Source organism: Rhinatrema bivittatum, chromosome 2, assembly GCF_901001135.1.
Source record: "Rhinatrema bivittatum chromosome 2, aRhiBiv1.1, whole genome shotgun sequence".
In the NCBI taxonomy this organism is placed as follows: Eukaryota; Metazoa; Chordata; class Amphibia; order Gymnophiona; family Rhinatrematidae; genus Rhinatrema; species Rhinatrema bivittatum.
Genome location: NC_042616.1, coordinates 755,986,497 through 756,005,474, shown reverse-complemented (window position 1 = coordinate 756,005,474; position 18,978 = coordinate 755,986,497). Strand labels below are relative to the sequence as shown.

At 43.7% G+C, this 18,978-nt stretch overlaps 1 protein-coding gene across 2 annotated transcripts in view; it reads left to right on the top strand.

Annotated features, from left to right (window-relative positions):
• TAF2 (TATA-box binding protein associated factor 2) overlaps positions 1-18,978 on the top strand; it is a 316,921-nt gene that overhangs the window by 63,897 nt on the left and 234,046 nt on the right. For both annotated transcript variants that reach the window (XM_029591949.1, XM_029591950.1), the window contains 2 exons: positions 9,448-9,679; positions 16,787-16,971. In XM_029591949.1, coding sequence (XP_029447809.1) covers positions 9,448-9,679; positions 16,787-16,971 — 417 coding nt within the window. The remainder of the gene's footprint in view (positions 1-9,447; positions 9,680-16,786; positions 16,972-18,978) is intronic.

Below are 18,978 nucleotides of genomic sequence, written 5' to 3'. Positions count from 1 at the left end.
AGAGCAGCAACTGAAGCAGAGTTCTCAGGGGAAAGCCAGGTTTCAGTCAAGGCAAGGTGATGACAAATATGAGAGTTAAAGAGGTCATGAATATAGACAAGCTTCTTGGAAATAGAGTGGGCATTCCACAGGGAGCACCAGAAAGGAAGAGAAGGGGAATAGTGATAAGACTGGAGTGTTAATGGTTTGATATGCACCAATGGCGTGAAGCTTGCCTTGGAGGGCCAGGATTGGGTTTGATATTCCTGGTTTAGATTAGGATGAGGAGCAGGAGAATATGTAGAAGAGAGATAGAGGTGCAACACCAATGATAAGGATTAGATGTTGTCAGGGAGAGTGAAGATGGTTGGATAAGAAGATGAAAACTTTGAAGTTCAAGAGCAGTGGACAATGTAGATGACAGAATATCAGGTGATATAAAGAATGTAGGGAACGGAGAAGGTGGACTTGCTGGACTTAGTAGTGATTTGCAGCAGGGAATAAGATTGGAGGGGATTAGTATCAGGAAGAGTAAATTTAGTGGCGTCATAGGAAATAAAGAACACCAGCATCAAACCCAGTACCTAGGCATCTACTCGAGGAATGTGAGGTGGGAGCAGCTCAGGCAATAAGGTATGTTGTGGTGACTTCTGGAGTGGACCACCAAGGTAGCTGGGAGAAGTATGCAGATGGACTGCAACCTCCCCAGTACCTGGCCGGCTGCTTAGGGAGCGCGGGGCGGGAGCAGCTCAGGCCCTGTGGTGGGTTGTGGTGACTTCCGGAGTCGACCACTGAGGCAGCTGGGAGAAGTATGCAGATGGACTGCAATCTCCCCAGATTCAGACAATTTGAGTTCAGAGAATGCAGAAGGTTACAAGTAACAGGAGAATTTTACCAGAGTAGACTCAAAAGTTAATTTCAGCTCCATAACCCAGCAATTTCAGGTAGCAAGGCCATGAACTACCAAGGAGGTCAAGGTTTTGGAATGATTACTGGAGATGGACTATTCCCTATTAGCTTTTCTCCTTTAGATTACCTTCACTTCTTTTTCATTGAGGAGTACATTTTCCCCCTTTTTTTGTTTAATCTTCCACATCTTCTTTTTCTTTCCCTTTCTCCCTTTGTCTTTTTTCTTCTTCTTCCTTTCCCTCCCCATTCTTTTTTCTCTCCCTTCACCCTTTCTTATTTTGAGTTCTTTATGTTCATCATTTATTTTTATCTGGCTTTTTTTTTAGCAGCACTATTCTCTGCACCTAATAGTATTGTATTAGGACTGTTGCGCAATCGGTATTTTGTTCTCTTGTTTGTTAGGAGTGTAGAATAGCTTTAGTACATCCCAGAAATGTTTCAGATTTCTAGCTGATATTCTGGTCTGTCTCAGGATGTCAGTCAGATTAATTATTCTAATAATTATTGGCAGAGAAGGTTTCTGTTCACTCTTCCCTGTGATTGACTAACTTCTGTATGAAACTAGTTGAGTACTTGCTGCCTTGTACAGTCTAATTTCCCTGCTGTTTTTGGTAGTGCGCTTCTTCCATCCCTGTTCTCAGAGGAAGGCCATTGGGACGGCATCTACTATATATATGTGGCTTACTTCTTCTTTGTATAGTTCCCTTAGGGGGCACTCCCTACTGTGATGTGGCCCTCAGAGTTCCTCATTTGGCTCTTCTCTCTTGTTTTTTGCTGCACCCATCCATGGTAGTATGCCTAATTCTTGCCACAATGTATGCCCTGGTTTGCCAAAATATTAACTGCTTCAGATGAGAGGTGCACAGTTTCTGCTTTGACAAAGTCCTCCACTGGATTTAAGTTAGTACTCCTTGGTTATAGGAGTTTACTGCCACCACCTGTCTTGTTACAGTGATCAGAACTAAGATCATGCCAGATTTGTGTTCTATGCTACACTTCCTTGTTTGTGTTTTTTCAGGTATGCAGATTCCTGCACTTTTCATCTGGGTCTGCTGCTGATCTCTCTGATAGACATGTGCCAGACATCAGTCTTTAGTGTCGACAATTCAGTTTCTGTGGAGCAAGTGTTTCCTTTTCATACTGCTACACCAGTCCAGACATGTGGGTTTTCTCCCCTACTAGCAGATGGACACAGAGGATGCACCTTTTCACGTGACTTCATCACTGGTAGTTACCATGGTGCAGCTCCACCAAAAAGCTAGTATTCTCTCTCTCCAGCAGATGGCAGGACATACTAGTCTGGTGCCGAGGGAACTTGATTATCAGGCTTTAACTTTTGCCAGGCCTGTGGAGAATGTTTGGGCAGTTCTGAGTTTGTCAAGCTTTTCTCCTTTATTGACAGCAAATTGTGGGTCAGGCTTTTGGTACTTCCCACTTAAGCAAGCCTTCTGTAAGGCTCCTAGGCCCAGAGGAGGTTTGGTAGAACTTAGAGGGTGGAAGCTTGTTTTTGGCTAAGGAGGATCTTCTGTTTGAAGTAGTCTGACCTTCTTCTCCCCACTCTTTTTCCCTCTGGCTTATTAAAGCTTTTACAAAAAAAAAAAAGGAGAAAGGTGAGATGATCATCCTCTTCTGCTGAAGAAAGCAACTGGAGGAAATAAATCTCCAGAAGGAGGGGGAGGTATCTTTGAGCTGATTAACAGCAGGGCCCACCAGCCATCTGTCCCCTTCTTGTCTTCAGGCTTGCAGCATTTCTGCACAGCTTTTCACTGCATTGTAATGGAGCCCAGTAAATATTGGAGATTTTGTGAGCTAGTGTTTCTGATGTGGTGCCGGCTCCTGCTGTCCTCTTTGTGTTGGCAGCAGTGATTCTTTGGCGGAGCCTGTGAAAACCCCTAAGTCCAGCAGCAGAAGTTCAGCAGTGCTTATGGTCAGGCCCTCAGAATCAAGCACAGTAAAAGTTGAGTCTGATGCTGAAGTCCATTTTTATTTTCTTCTCAGAGGCGGCCATTTTGGTGGAAACAACCACCATTTTATATCTATCTGGTGGATCATTCCCATCCATTTCTCATCCTGAGCTGAGGCTGTATGTCCTCGGAGGAGTGGGCTGTGGTGTTCTCCCGTGTGGGATAAACCTATGCTGAAGCTGTGCCAGGCCCTTGTCCTTTCTCTTAGGGGATGTCTTCCCAGAATTTGTTTTTCTCTGGCATTTTGCAACAGGCTTCTGAGTTTGCAGAGACCTGGTGAAGGGGGTGTCTGTAGTCACCATGGATCAGGCCTCTGCCCTGGTCGTTTTAGCTGCTGGATGTGGGGTGACAATAAGAACCTAATTATCCACAGTGGTGTGTGGAGCAGGAAAGTACCCCTATTTTTTCTGTCCTGAAGAATACTGGGATGTAATTAATTCTTAGAAGAAGGACAGGTGGCAGAATAGAATGAGAATGATTCGGTCTTCTGCCTGTTTGCCAAAACAGAAATTCTTTTTTCATGTCTCAGTTGATCATGTCCTTTAAGACATCAGTTTTGCAGTTGTGGAATTCCAGAATTGGACCATATCTTACAAGGAATCTGTAGGTCAACGAAAGCCTTTCCTATTCATTCAGAAGTACAGGGTATGCTCCTTATGGAATGGAAATTGACTGAGAATAGTTAAAAAGTGTTGAGGCTTCATCTGTGCTCATTTGCCACTGGATGCCATACAAAGCATTTTTTCAGATGCAGTGGGGGATGTTCTGGTTTTGGTGGATGGCTGCAAAACAACTATTCTGTTAATAGAGGGCACAGCCTTCAGAGATCACCAGGATAGAAAGATTTAGGTTCTTTTGAAACATGCCTTTTCATCCACTTCTTTACTGGTGCAAATCACTGTCTGTGATGTCGGTATTGCTTGGGTACTTGCACTGGACGCAGCAGCTCCTTGAAGGGCAGAAGGCAGCTTGGCTGGAGTCCAGAGCTACTTTCCTGGAAGAAGCCTTATATGACGTAATTGGGATCTATTCTATTTCTGTAGTCTCAGTTGCAGTGTGAAGGCTATTGTGGCTATGGCACTGAATGGCATATGCTTCCTCCAAAGCCTGCTAAGCAAGATTATTTTCAATTGGGAAACTGTTTCTTTGGTGAGGACTTATACAAGCTTGTAAAGGATCTAGGGGAAGCAAAACCTCAGGGAAGTGGTCAACTTCCCAATTGTTAAGTTTCAGAAGAAGAAATTGTTCCTTTTAAGCAGCCATAAGGCCAAAAGATAAATTATCTGGTTCGGCCGTGTCCAGCTGTTCCGCCCAATGAAGGTTGGTTGTCCCCCTTCTTGGGGTACTTGTAGGCATTCATCTTCAGCAATTCTACCAGGAGTGGTCCCACATATCTTCACAGTTGTTCCCTAGTTCTTGCCACTTCAGTTCCTGATGCCTATATGGTGTTTCCATATATTTCACCTGCAATGAGGATAGCTGTTCTTACTTCTCTTGAGTAGCTTCTGTACTTGCAAGACGTGCTTTCTCTTCCATATGAAGGGCAGGGGCATGGTTGGTATTCCATTTATTTTGTGGTCCTAAAGAAGGACAGTTCCTACAGACCCATCCTGGATTTGAAAGGGTAAACGGCAGTCTTTGCATTTCCCATTTCCATATGGAAGCCCTCCGGTACATATTAGTGACTGTGCGGCAGGGCAAGTTTCTCTCTTCTTGAATCTTTCTGAGACTTACTTCCATATTACCATCTGGAAAGGATATCCTAGGTTCCTCCATTATTATTATTATTGCATCCTGAAAATGCATTTTCAGTTCAAAGTACTTCCATTTTGATCTCACCATGGCTTCAAGAACCTCTCCGAGGAAATGGTAGTAGTGTTAGCTTTCTTATGAAAGGAATGGATTATGCATAACAGAACCAAATCCCACCAGGAAAGTCTTTACAGGGTTCAACAAAGTTGTTCAAGTTTAGAAGGCTTGGATTGGGTAATCAGTTTTGCCAAAAGCAAGCTGTTTATTCCCAATCTCTGGAATACCTGTGATCTTTCTTTGATGTCATAGCAAGCTAAATCTATCTAACTCAAGAAAGAGTGGTTCCAGTTGTGAGTCAGGTAGAGAAATTTCGTGCTCATAGGGCTCCTAGAATAAAGGATTATCTACAGTTCCTAGGTTTCATGGCAGCCTCCTTAGATTTGGATCAGTGGACCCAAGACCCATATGTGTTCTCTGCAGATTTTCCATCTGTCTTGCTAGTCCCCTGAATCTCAGGACTATGAAGTTTGTCTTCCTCTCTTATGGTTGGGGAGGCAAAACATCTCTTGGTGGAGGGGGGTCGATGCCACTGAACTTGCTGAGTAGAATGAGTCTAGAACTTCCTCAGTGATTACTCCTCAAAACAAATGCAAGATTGTTGGGGTGAGGAGCCTGCTACTAGGATCAGGTTATTCAGGATGCTATGGACACAGGAGGAAAGGGCTTTCAGATTGGTTTTGTTGCATTTCTTCCTCTGCTTCTCCTGTCCTTGGTGAAGAAGATAGCAGGCCAGATTCTCTGTGACAATGCCATGGCAATGGCTTAGGTAAACAGACAGACACCCAGAGTTGAGGGGTCTCCAAGGAAATGAACCTTCTATTTTTTCATTGGATGTTGCAGAATCTTCACAATTTCCATGACTTATATTGCAGGACTGGGAAACATCCAGTCTGTCTCTCTTCAGAGATTCATTGGTTCCCAGAGAGTGGGAACTCAGCAAGGAGACATTCTAGAACAGCGGTTCTCAACAGGTGTGTCGCAACACTTCCCGGTGCCCCACTGATAGCCCGGGCAGAATGCAGCAGGAGATCTGGAGACAGCGGCACCAGCATGGTCTCTTCTTCCTGCCCCCCTGTGGTATGGAAGAGGAAGTGGAATGCAGTGGCCCCACACGCAAGAAGAAGAGACCATGCTAGTGCTAGCAGTGTGGCCCAAAGAAGAAAGGCGCGGCCTTAAGAATGAGCAGCGCGGCACAGAGCACAAGAGGAGCAATGTCAGCCCCCGCGGCCGATGGGAGTCCTTTCTCGAGACCGCGAGGACTAAAAGTGGAGGAGGCTGTTGCTGCTGCTAGTTAGGTGGGGGGAGAGAGTAAGCAAGCATGTATTTGTGTTTGAGATCCTGTGTTTGTGTGTGTGTGTGTGTGTGTATGTGAGAGAGAGAGAGACAGCATGTATGTAAGTGAGTGATTGAGAGCCTGTATGTGTAAGTGTGTGATTGAAAACCTGTTTGTGTAAAAGAGAGTATGTGTGTGTGATTGACATCCGTTGTGTGTGAGAGAGTATGTGATCAAGAGCCTGTGTGTAAGTGAGAGAAAGAGAGAGAGCATGTATGTAAGTGTGTGAATGAGAGTCTGTGTGTGAGTGAAAGACACAGCATGTATGTAAGTGTGATTGAAAGCCTGTGTGTGTGTATGTGTGAAAAGACAGCATGTGTGTAAATGTGTGATTAAGAGCATATATAAGTGAGAGAGAAAAAGCATGTGTAAATGTGCGTGACTGAGAGCATGTGTGTGAGAGAGAGCTTGTGTGTGACTGAGAGAGAGGAGAAAGTGATGCTCCTCCTGCTAATTCAAAACAATCTCAGGACACCTGGATATCAAATGTTCCCAGGTATGCAGAGCAAAGAAATTTTTAATCATTATTTTTCATTATTGGGTCTTTGTGCCTGTTATATGGAAATATTTTATTGGTCTATAGAAATTTTTGGTATGAGTTTTTAATTATTGGATATTTCATTCATCAGCTGGTTTTACTGCTATTAATTTTATATTTCTTGATTTGTTTTATGACACTGGTGATGTTTCTCTTTTTCCTTTGTTTCACTACACACAGAATCTCTGGCTTGTTGCGGTTTCCAGTTCAGTTTTCATTGGCATGTTTCTATTTATACTTTATGGTCTCTTTATTCTTTGTTAGGTGAGGATCTGAACGTGTGACTGAGGTGAGGTATTCTGCTGGTGTGTAGTTTCTGTGTAGGACTCTATAGCAGCCTGGCTTGGTCCGTTTTCCAAATAGGAGAAGTATTGGAGTTTTATGGCCTGGTGTAAAATTTTCAGTTTTGCCTTGTAAGTTTGAGTGCTGGAAATTGGCGCTGTTTTGGTATGGGATGTTTATGCAGTTTCTGTACACACAGAGTACTTCTCTTTCCCTTATGTCATTCTTAATAATAAAAATAATACTGGGCCTTTTATTTTTTATTTCCGCCATGAATTGTAATGAGCAGTGTGTCACAGATGTGAGCGTGGTCTATCAGGTGTGTCACGATGGGAAAAAGGTTGAGAACCACTAGAATCTAGAAGATAGTGGGTTGATGGCCATCCTCCACACATGGCACTAATGTCAACTCGCAAAATTACCAAGGTCTATGGTTCTTCAGTTATCACTGAAAACATTCTGGTCCAGTCATGGTTAGAGGGATAGCTGTTGTGTGTGGGAGGGAACTGGGGAAGGCCCGATTGTGTCGCCACACGGAAATTGCAAAAATCCCCCCCCCCCCGCGCCTGCTGCCTACACATGCACACGCAAATTGTAAAATCTGGCACGCATGTGCGCATCGGCATGTCCATGTGTGCACACCGGGAGCCACGCGTGTATGTTATAAAATCAACCCATTTCTTTTCAGTGTTTCATAGAACAGTTCTTTTTATCTAAACTGGTTTCTATGTTATACTTAAATTAGACACTATCTTTACTGATGTTCATGAGTGCGGAATGCTTTGGTAAAGAGAGGTCACTCCTCATTGCATGTCTGTCAGGTTCTTCTTAGATGTTTAGCAGTCTCTAATCTTTTTTATGGATATCTGACAGATTGTTTAAATTACAGGGCTTTGTAAGGGTGATACAGCTTCTAAAGCCTCTTTGGCTAGATGGTTTAAAAAAAAAAAAAAAAAAAGGCAATTGATTCAGCTTATTTATTGCAAGGTCAGCCACCTTTGGAGGTCCTTCAAGCAAACTCAGCAAAAACTCAAATTTCTTCTTGGGCAGAGCTTCTGCTCTTTCCCTGGAGGATATTTTTAAGACAGTCACTTTGTCTGTCTTACATTCTTTCATGAAATTTCAATCTATATGTTTATGCCAAAAAGAATGCAGCCTTTGGAACTGCTTATCTCAGGGCAGTTTGACTTCCTCCCTCCTAGATTAATTGGGCTGGGGTACTTCCCACACATCTGGACTGGTGTGGCAGGGTGAAAAGGAAGGATACATTTTGTCTTATCTGATAATTTCCTTTCCTTGAATCCTGCAACACCAGTCCAGGACCCTCCCGGGAAGCTGTGACTGCATAGTTTTTCAAGAGTTGTACTTTGGTTTACAGAGAGTATGAGGCCACCCAAGGTTTACTTTTTGCTTCCTCTCTTCCTTTTTCTTTCTCTTCATTTAGCCAAGAAAAGTTTGGAAGACTTATTTCTTTGGAGGATCCTTTAAGTGTTTCAAATTATGTGCATGTTACTTAAGAGTTTGAATCTCTTAATTTTTTCTTTCATGGTGTTGACATAAGAACACTAGCTTTTTGCTGGACCTGCACTATGGTAACTATCAGTGATGATGTCACAGAAAAAGGTGTGTTCTCTATCTCCCATCTGCCAGTAGAGGAAGAAAATTCACATGTCTGGACTGGTGTAGCAGGATTCAAAGAAAGGAACTTATCAGGTAAAACTAGATTTCTCCTTGTATCTCAGTGAAGTGGGGTCTAACTAAATCAAACTCATTCATAGTTATTAACTGCTGCTGCAATAAGAGAAACCCCAGAGAAACTGCGAGATTTGAATTTTCCTCCCTGCCAAATGGGTAGCTGAATAGGTCATTACCCAGCTTAAACTTACTCAGATCAAAAAAAAAAAAGAGGTGGAGCAGGGGTGTTCCAGGGGGTGAGGCTTTAACTTATCCAGTTACTGCCAATATCCAGTGCAAACCAGCTACGTTTAGCTGGGTAAATCTGGTTATGTTGGAGAGCAGGTCTAAAGTTATCGGGATATATTCCATGGGGAAACACACCTCATAGAATATCTTGCCTGAAGTTAGCTGGATATTTACCCAAGTAACTTGCTTGCCTCTCTCAGTACTGACCAATTAGTCTTAGTGTTTGACAATACCAGGAAGGAGGAGAAGAGTATGAGAAATAGAATAAGTGTTGAACTTCGTTCATTATGGGTACCATAAATCACAAATTTGAACCAATACTGATATCTCTCAGTGGATTTCATCAGAGATGGTCATAGTAGTACTATATTTATTCCAACCCTTTGTACTGGAGGCTCTTTTCTACTTGCAGAATAGATTGGAATAGAACAACAATGAATTCCATCCACTTGTATATACGTCCAGTGAGTCTACATGGTTGATAGCAATCATGTAGACTCAGCAACATGTTGACAGTATCAGTGATCCAGCCTTTGCTGCTTCTTTTTAAAACAAAATATAAGCGTGCTGAATATTGACTTTGTATTTCTTTATTGTTTGTTATTGGAGCCACTACAAAAACTTCATGGCCCCGGAGCACAGTGGGTATTTTGTTTCACTGTTAGAGTAAGTCATGATCTCCATGTATCTTTGTGCTCTTTTCCTAGATTTTGGTTTCCTTGTGTGGATTCGTACTCAGAGCTGTGTACATGGAAGCTAGAGTTCACAGTGGATGCTGCTATGGTGGCCATTTCAAATGGAGATTTGGTGGAGACCATTTATACCCATGACATGAGAAAAAAGACCTTCCATTACACCCTGACTATCCCTACTGCTTCTCCTAACATCTCTCTAGCTATTGGGCCTTTTGAAATCCTTGTTGATCCATACATGCATGAGGTAATTGGTTACAAATACTTGAAACTAGCAAGTCTAAACTTTTTTTTTTCTATTGCCATTCTTTTATTCTGACTCGGAATGCAGGAAAAAATTAATGTTCTGATAATAGAAAAACTGTGATGTTAAGTTTTCTGTAGAAAGAGGTGAAAGCAGCTTTCATACTGAATATTGGAGTCAGGAAAATAGAGTCTGAAAGATTCCATAAGACATTTTCAAATAATCTCTCACTAGAGTTAGCCATGTAGCCAGTATTGTTGAATGCTTAGCTTAAATACTGAAAGGTATAATCTGTGCGACTCAGAACAGCAGTGGATCTTTTTCCTTATTTTGAGATAAAGCACAAGATCATAATACATGAACCTTAAAGAATAAGAGGCCCTAAAACTTTAAACCTTTGAATGTAAAAAATACATTTTCACTGCAGGCATGTTGACATCCATTCTTGGTAAAATGGTGGCAACTGCTGACCATTCTGTTGGTTAGCTCCTCTTGTATACTCAAGTCATGAAGCAACACTGGTAGCCTGGACCGTGTAATATCAGACATCTCTGTCCTGGAGGGAAATCCAGAATGAATATACATGAGACAGTTTGCCTATACTGTATGCAGATCTATGTAATGCATATACTGTATGCAGATCTATGTAATGCATATTCATTATGACTTTCCTGTAAACCAGACTAGTTAGATATGCCTGGAGGACCGGTTTTAGAACCACTGCATTAAAGGGAGAAGGGGCTGGGAAAATAGAGACTGAGGAGGTGTTCACATATGCCTATGGCATCTATGGCAGAACCATTCCTGAGGGTGGAAATGAAGGCCCGTGGATAACCGGTACAGTTGTAGGATTGGAGAAATCTCTATGTAACAAATTTGTTTTGTTTTAGGCATTGACAGGTTATATCAAACGCATGTAATGGAGCTTAAATCCTTTGCTATCAACTTTTGCTAGAAACAAATTTTGATGCTTCAAAAAATATATCATGATTTGAGACGGAGACGTGTGAATATAGAACATTAGAAATGGGAGTATGGGGGCGCGCTGACGTCATCGCCGGGAATGGTCGCCTGAAGCGAGAGCTCCCTGCGGCGTTTTTTGCTTAAAGCCTTTTTTATATGATCTTTTAAGATCTCCGAACGAATAACACCTAGGCACCCAGCCTGATAAGGAAGAGATGGCATCGAAACGTAGAAACCTTGATTTAACGCAATTCTCCTATGCCAAATCAGCTGATAATGTCGCGGACATGCTGGCGGAGCAGGCCGTGAGTGAGACCTCGGGGCTCGATTGTGAGCATGCGGCGCCTGTGTCCTTTGCCGAACTTACCACCCGGACGGAGCTTAGAGAATGGTTCATAGACCTCAGGCGCGATCTTAAGCAGCATAAACAAGATTTGTTAACATCTATCTCCGAGGTAAGAGAAGAGCTGGCTGCGGTGGGACACAGAGTGGATGAATTAGATATTCGTGTTGAACAGCATGAGGAGGATCTGCATAAAATGGCGGGCGACTCGAAGCAGACTCAGGCCACTATTAACATCTTACATGAAAAGGTCGAGGACCTTGAAAATAGGTCCCGCCGCAATAATATCCGCATCAGGGGTGTCCCTGAACTCCCTGAGTATTCGAACTGCGTAGAAGTGGTGACTCGAATCTTTCACAGTATCCTGCAATCGGAAGCCGGGGGAGAAGGAGAATCGGCGGAGAACGCTGAGATCTTTCATATTGAACGGGCGCACAGGGTACAAGGGCCCCGTAACACTGAAAAACCCAGAGACATTTTAACATGCCTTCAGACTTTCCAGGAAAAATCTCTCCTTTATACGGCCGCCAGGAAACAAAAAGAGTGGATTTGGGAAACTCATAAATTGAATATTTTCAATGATTTGGCAGCCTCTACTATGCGAAAACGCTTTGACCTGCGACCGGCTACTATGGTACTCCAGGAAAATAACATTCGATACCGCTGGACTTTTCCTTTCAGCTTACTGTTCACGGTTGATGGGGTCACTCATCGGGTCAAAGACATGGCGGAGGCAGCTGAAGCCTTTCGTAAAACTAAATTTTCGCTACCACCTTCTGCCATTCCTAACCTGACTCGCACAGGGAAATTGTCTAGTACTCCTAGGTGGCAAAGGGCTGGTGACTCTCGGCGATTGGAACGCCAGAGAGGGCCCTCAGGCTCTTCGTTACAATCATCGGTGCGCTGACCAGAAACTGCGCTAATCCACATTGATTACTTTTTTTTTCTGCAACGCCTGATCATCTGTAGCTGGGTGTCAAATGGACTCCGCTGTTCTACAGCAAGGCTTTACTTCATTTTTACTTTTTGTTTGTTACTATACGCCGCTAGGTGGGCGGCCTTACCGTAGGTGACTACGACCCCTGATCTGGGAGGTATCCGAATGGCGGATACATACGTTTTGGGTCTGGGATGGGAAGAAATATCGTTCATATATGAGCCACTACAGAAAGAACACCGACTCAGCAGAGATATGCTTTCTCTAGCAATGCTTGATTTCTTCTTTTTCTTTTTATGTTTGGGGGCTAAACAGGAGAACCTACCGGATGACTCATGGCTTTAAAATTTTGGTCACTAAACGTCAAAGGCCTAAATTCCCCTGCAAAGCGTCAACTGTTAGCTCGAGATTTATTACACCATCAGGTTGATATTGCCCTTATCCAGGAAACTCACCTCCGAAAACGGCATGAACATCTTTTGCGCCTGCAGAACTATTCGACTCTATTTCTGGCAGCTAGTACTAAGAACTCAAAGTATGCTGGAGTGGGCATTCTGATTGCTAACACGGTGACTTTTACTGTGAAGGACTCCTTGGCTGATCCCCTGGGCCGTTTCCAGTTTCTTAAAATACTCTGTGATCACAAGACTTTAACCATTGTCAATATTTATGCGCCTAATGCAGGCCAAGACCATTTCTTACATGATGTCCAGGAGAAATTGTTGGCTTTTGTTGAAGGACCAATCATATGGGGAGGTGACTATAATCTAGTGCGCAATCCGAGGCTGGATACATCTAATCGGCAAACTGCAGGAGGTTGGAAAGCCTCTTCTCAGCTGTCTCTCCTGATGAACACCTGGAGTTTAGTTGACATATGGAGACAGCGACATCCTACCGAACGTACCTACACCTTTTACTCAAACCCCCATAATATGTATTCTCGCTTAGACTATTTTCTCATTGACAAACACTTACAAAATTTGGTGGTTGACACTGACATAGGCGCAATCACGTGGTCTGACCACGCACCGGTGTGGACAATACTGGACCTTACTGATTCCGACCCTGGTATACGTTTTTGGCGGCTTAGAGATGAGCTTCTGAAATCAAAGGAACACCTTCCTTCCATGCAGGCAGCCTTGCAAGAATACTTTGAAATCAACAGGGGGTCGGTACCCAACGCCGGCTCCGTATGGGAATGCTCCAAACTGGTCATTAGGGGCAGACTTATCGGACTTGCTGCAGCGTTAAAAAAGCAGCGAGATAAGAGGCGGTCTGAATTGCTCCAGGTTATCTCCTCGCTATCGCGTCAACATGCTGGCTCTCTCGCTTCGGTACTTTTGAAACGAATCCAGGCCGCCCGATCGGAACTGCACATCCTAGATTCTACGCAGATTGCGCATGATCTGGATCGCCTCAAGCAGAGACACTTCGAGGGCAACAATAAAGCAGGACGACTATTAGCGAGGAAACTCAAGCAACGTCAGCTCTTAAATACTATCGCAAAAATCCAGGATGGACATGGCAAGCTTCACACCTCCAGCAATGATATCCGACGGTGTTTTACGGACTTTTATTCCAAGCTATATAGTAAGGCCAGTCATATTACACAAGAGGACATCCAAAATTATCTGTTACCCATTACATTGACGGCTTTGACGGATGACCAGCGGGCTTTCTTGGATGAGCCGATCACCGCGATTGAACTTCAAACTGCTATTAAGGATCTGAAAAGCGGGAAATCACCGGGACTTGATGGTTTCACGGGACTGTTTTATAAACAATGCCAAGCACAGATCATGGAACCCCTGGTGGACTATTACAACAGCCTATCCGATGACGTCCATCTTCCACCTCATTCCAACGTTGCGGGAATTACAGTTATTGCCAAACCAGGCCGAGACCCAACTCAGTGTGGGTCCTACCGACCCATATCTTTACTGAACATTGATCTTAAATTGTTTGCTAAGGTCTTGGCAAATCGCTTAAATGTTATCCTTGGACAGTTAGTCCATAAGGATCAGGTGGGATTCATACCTCAAAGAATGGCAGCCGATAATGTTCGTAAAGTGATTGATATATTGTGGTGGGCTAAACAAGAGCAAACGCCTCTCGTCCTACTAGCGGTAGATGCCGAAAAGGCGTTTGATCTTGTCCATTGGGACTTTCTGTTTGCTACTTTAACTAAAATGGGCTTTGGTGAGCGCTTTTTGGGATGGATAAAATGTTTATATCGTAATCCAGGGGCTAGGATAAAAGTGAATGGTCGGTATGGTGATCTTTTCCCAGTGCAGAGAGGGACTAGGCAGGGGTGCCCTCTTTCGCCTCTCCTCTTTGCGCTTTTCCTAGAGCCTTTTACCACCCGGATTCGAGCATCTAACCAGGTTGAAGGGGTGACTGTTGGAAACAGTGATTTGAAAATGTCGTTGTTTGCCGACGACATTCTCTTGACACTCACCAACCCTCTGGTCTCTTTAAGGGGCGTTACAGATGAGATTGCTTCCTTTAGCGCAGTCTCCGGGTTTAAAATCAATCTGGACAAGACCGAATTACTGAATGTGTCGGCAGACCCCGCTGTTATATTGACAATAAAACAGACATATCCGTTCAAGGTAGTACATAATTCCCTTAAGTACCTTGGCGTCCAGATTGGTCCTGACCTTCAACAATTATTTCAATTGAATTATAAACCACTGGTGGATAGAGTAAAAAAGGATATTCAGAAATGGGATAGGGATTTTTTTTCTTGGGTGGGAAGAGTAGCAATAGTTAAGATGAATATTTTACCTAAATTCTTATACCTCTTTAACACGCTACCTATATTTATTAGTAGTGCTATACTATGGTCCTGGCAAAAGATCTTATTTGATTTCATCTGGAGGAGACGACCCCCTAGGGTGGCCCGGCGGATCTTGCAACAACCATGGATACGGGGAGGATTGGGGGTTCCCAATATAGAGTACTACTATGTGGCTGCGCAGCTTGCTGCTATCCCTGATACTCATAGAAGGTGCTATATCAAGCAATGGGTTAAATTTGAGGAATCCCTATTAGGGGGATGCCCTCTTAAAATACTTTTCTGGCAACCTCGCGATACATGGCCTCCTATACGGGCAGTGCCTATCTCCTTGGGCACCACTCTTAAACTGTGGAATAAATGGAAGGGACGCCTTGTTGGCGACAGGTCGTATTTCTATTCGACTCGCCTTTATAATAACTCCCTCTTTCCTGCGGGACAGGACAATAACTCATTTCAAAATTGGCACCGTCAGGGGATTATTAAGATGGGGGATCTGCTTAGCGGTGGCATACTTATGACATGGGCGGATTTGCAAGCTAGATATCATATACCTAGACAGGATTTTTTGGCCGGTAGCCAACTGCTTCACTTTTTACGGACACCTCTTATCACTAAGGATTTGGCGCGAGGAAACACCCTTTTTGAACATTTTTGTGAGTCTGTTGACAAGAAAAGGGGGATGATATCTAAACTATATAATTTATTACTGAACCCTATTACTCAAACTTTCCCATATATGGCCCACTGGGAAGCGGACTTGGGTTATCCTATTAGCTCTGACTCTTGGACACAAATTTTCACCGCAGCTCACAAGTGTTCAGTGTCTACCACATTGCAGGAAAATTGCTATAAGCTTATCACTAGATGGCACCTCACCCCCAGTACTCTACATAAACGATATCCTCGTTTGAGTGATAAATGCTGGAGAGGATGTGGGCAGACTGGCACTTTCTTCCACACCTGGTGGTCTTGTGATAAGATATCCCCTTTGTGGAGATTTGTGGCACAGTGGCTAGGACAGGTCTTAGATGTGCAGGGTCTCTTTGATCCTGGCTTTATGTTGCTTTTACTTCCACACAAGCCTATGAATAAAGCACACATCACTTTTTGTCATCAAGTCTTTATTGCCACCAGATTAACCATAGCCAGTTATTGGAAACAGGATCTTACACCGTCATTAGCAATAATACAGCATAAAATACATTATTACTGTAAAATGGCAGCTATCACCGCGGAATTACATGATTCCTTGTCTAGGTTCCGGAACACATGGTCTCCCTTTTTGCAATGGGAAAAAAAACAAGCGGAGCAGTGATTTTTTGTTTTTATCCGGACTATGTCAGTTGTCTAGCAGACATGGTGGAAATTGGGCATAGAACTCCTGTTCACCCTAATTTGTTACTATTCTGATCTTGCTGAGGTCGTTTGTTTCTTTCTTTCTTTTTCTTTTGTGTTCACTGTTTTCTTTCTCACGGTGGCTCTAGTTAATGTACTTAAGCTTGGCTTCCTGGAAGGGTGGGGGGGGGGGGGGGGGAATTTGAGGGTGCTACCCACATGGTTTATGCTGAATATCTGTTTGGCATGTGAACTGTATTTCATGATATGTGTGTACAGATGTTGATTAGATGGTTTGTCCTAATGGGTGTGTTATTCCCTTGTTTGAAAAGCTAATAAACTTTAAATTGAAAAAAAAAAAAAAGAAATGGGAGTATATGTGTAAAGAGTGCTGTCCAGCAGGTGGCAGTATTGACTGGTACGGTAGTTTTGCTGCTTTCAGATCTTTTACCTCTCTCTCACTTATGTAGTTTGCAAATTAAAATGCTGTTGCCCTAATCTGAGGAAAAACATTTTTTTCCCTTTGTTGTCTTTTAATCTTTTTCACATAATGATGTTTATAGTCATTCTGCCTAGTAGTCCTAGATAAGCATCTTTAACCTACAGTGTGAATGCCATCTTCAGTAAAGTTTTCAGTTTTACGTAGTTACCGTTCAGTAATGTACTTTTCTATTTTTGCGTGCACCAAAAAGAAATATTTGCTTTCCTAAATTAGTGACTTTCTCTCCCTAGGTAACCCATTTTTGCTTACCCCAGCTCCTTCCGTTGCTGAAGCACACCACCTCTTATCTCCATGAAGTCTTTGAATTTTATGAGGAGATTCTCACCTGCCGCTATCCTTATTCCTGTTTTAAGACGGTCTTTGTGGATGAAGCCTATGTTGAAGTAGCCGCGTATGCCTCTATGAGTATTTTTAGGTTAGTACTTACAACATGCTCGAGTTTAAAAGTTTGTTCTACTGCTAGGCTGAACAGAGGGTAAAATATAGTTGTGCCTCTTAAAGTGTCCAGTCTCGGATTTTACTGTAACAAAAGCTCTAAAGTAATTGGGTACCTTGAGAAACCTCTGATGCCTCACTTGTCCTCAAGGCTTCAGCACCCGAGTGTTTTGGCATACTGAGAGCGTTAAGACCTCTTGTAAATACTTTGGTATTCTGAGGTAGCTGCACTGCAGCAAAACCTCGATGATACTTTGGTCCTTTGACACTGCTTCCCTGCTTTGAGATTGCCTTTAGTATTTTGAAGAGCTTATGTGCACCTTTGGATCTTTGAAGGCACGTTGCCATTTCGTGTGTGCTTATAGATGAATGATGCACTGAAATTCCCTGCTCATATTGTTGTGAGGCGGATGAGGCCTCGCTCACGTACTGGCCCTCCAGGCTGGTGGTTATGGTGGTCTGAGACTTGAATATAGGCTAACTCTGGAACAGTATAAAAATGGGAGGTTAGGGAATTCCAAAACTACCTCTCTTATGGGGAGACTTCCCTGCCCTTACACTTCGGGGATGGAGCACTCCCCTTTGTACCTGAGAGAGTGTGGTGCCTCCTCCTGTTGATTCAGTGGATAGATATCGGTCTTAATCTGAATATCTGCTTCCCCCCCTTAGGATGGGGACCAATAACTTCCTGTAGAGTGCCAGATGTGCTGGTAGGCCTTGGAATTGTCCCATACATGCTAGGTACCTCCCAATCACACTGCCTTGGGCTATTAGACCCTACTGTCCTTCACTGCAACCACTTTAGCCTGCAGAAACTCAAACATACAATCTAAACTTCAGCTGCTCCCTTTTCCAGCAGTCTGGGGGGGTCTTTAAGGGAGTTCACAAGGTAACTGCCATCAGGTAGTCGCTCAAAGTGTAATCAAAAGAGCAGTTTCCAATGGGTTTTATTACTTGTTGTTTACAAGTGTCATTTCTCAGCTGCAAAAAAAAAAAAAAAAATACACGGTTCTCAGGTACAAAGCCAGGTTTTCTTTCAATACAAATTATTAGAGATGTGAATCGGAACCGGAATCAGTTTGGATTCCGGTTCCGATTCACATGTGGGTTTTTTTTGCATCTGGCCCGATCGCGGTTTTGTTTATCGGCTGCGCCCAAGCCGATAAACAAAAAACCCACCCCGACCCTTTAAAACCTGCTGGACTTTTGGCAAGTCTTCTGGGGGTCAGGAGGGTCCCCCAAGACTTGCCAAAAGCCCCTGGTGGTCCAGCGGGGGTCCGGGAACGATCTCCTGCACTCGGGCCATCGGCTGCCAGTAATCAAAATGACGCCGATAGCCTTTGCCCTTACTATGTCACAGGGGCTACCGGTGCCATTGGTCAGCCCCTGTCACATGGTAGAAGCACAAGATGGTGCCGGCCATCCAGTACTCCTACCATGTGACAGGGTCCGGCCAATGGCACGGATACCCTGTCACATGGTAAGGGCAAAGGGCCATCGGCGCCATTTTGATTAGTGGCAGCCGACGGCCCGGGAGCGGGAGGATGGCCCGGAGCGGGAGATCGCTCCCGGGACCCCCACTGGACCACCAGGTACCTGTAAAAGGTTTTTGGGGGCGTCGGGACGGTGGGGGAAGCTAAGGGATTCGTTTTAAAGGGTCAGGGTGGGTTTAGGGGTTATTTTTGTGTGCTGTTTTTCCTGCCCTCCCCCAAAACGATAAGGGAACCCCCACGATCAATATCGTGGGGTTTTCCTATCGTTTTGGGGGAGCCCCCGATTTCTGACTATTTTGAAAATATCGACGATGTCCGAAGCCCGATTCACATCCCTACAAATTATTCTCTTTAACTGAGTTCCAAATGTAAAAACAATTGTAGTCTTCTCACTTCATGTTCACTGAGAACTGTGAGGCTGTGCTTGCTTACTTGAAAAGGGAGAAGGCACTAGAAGTAGATATGAAGGGAATGACCCCCACAGACCTAGAACA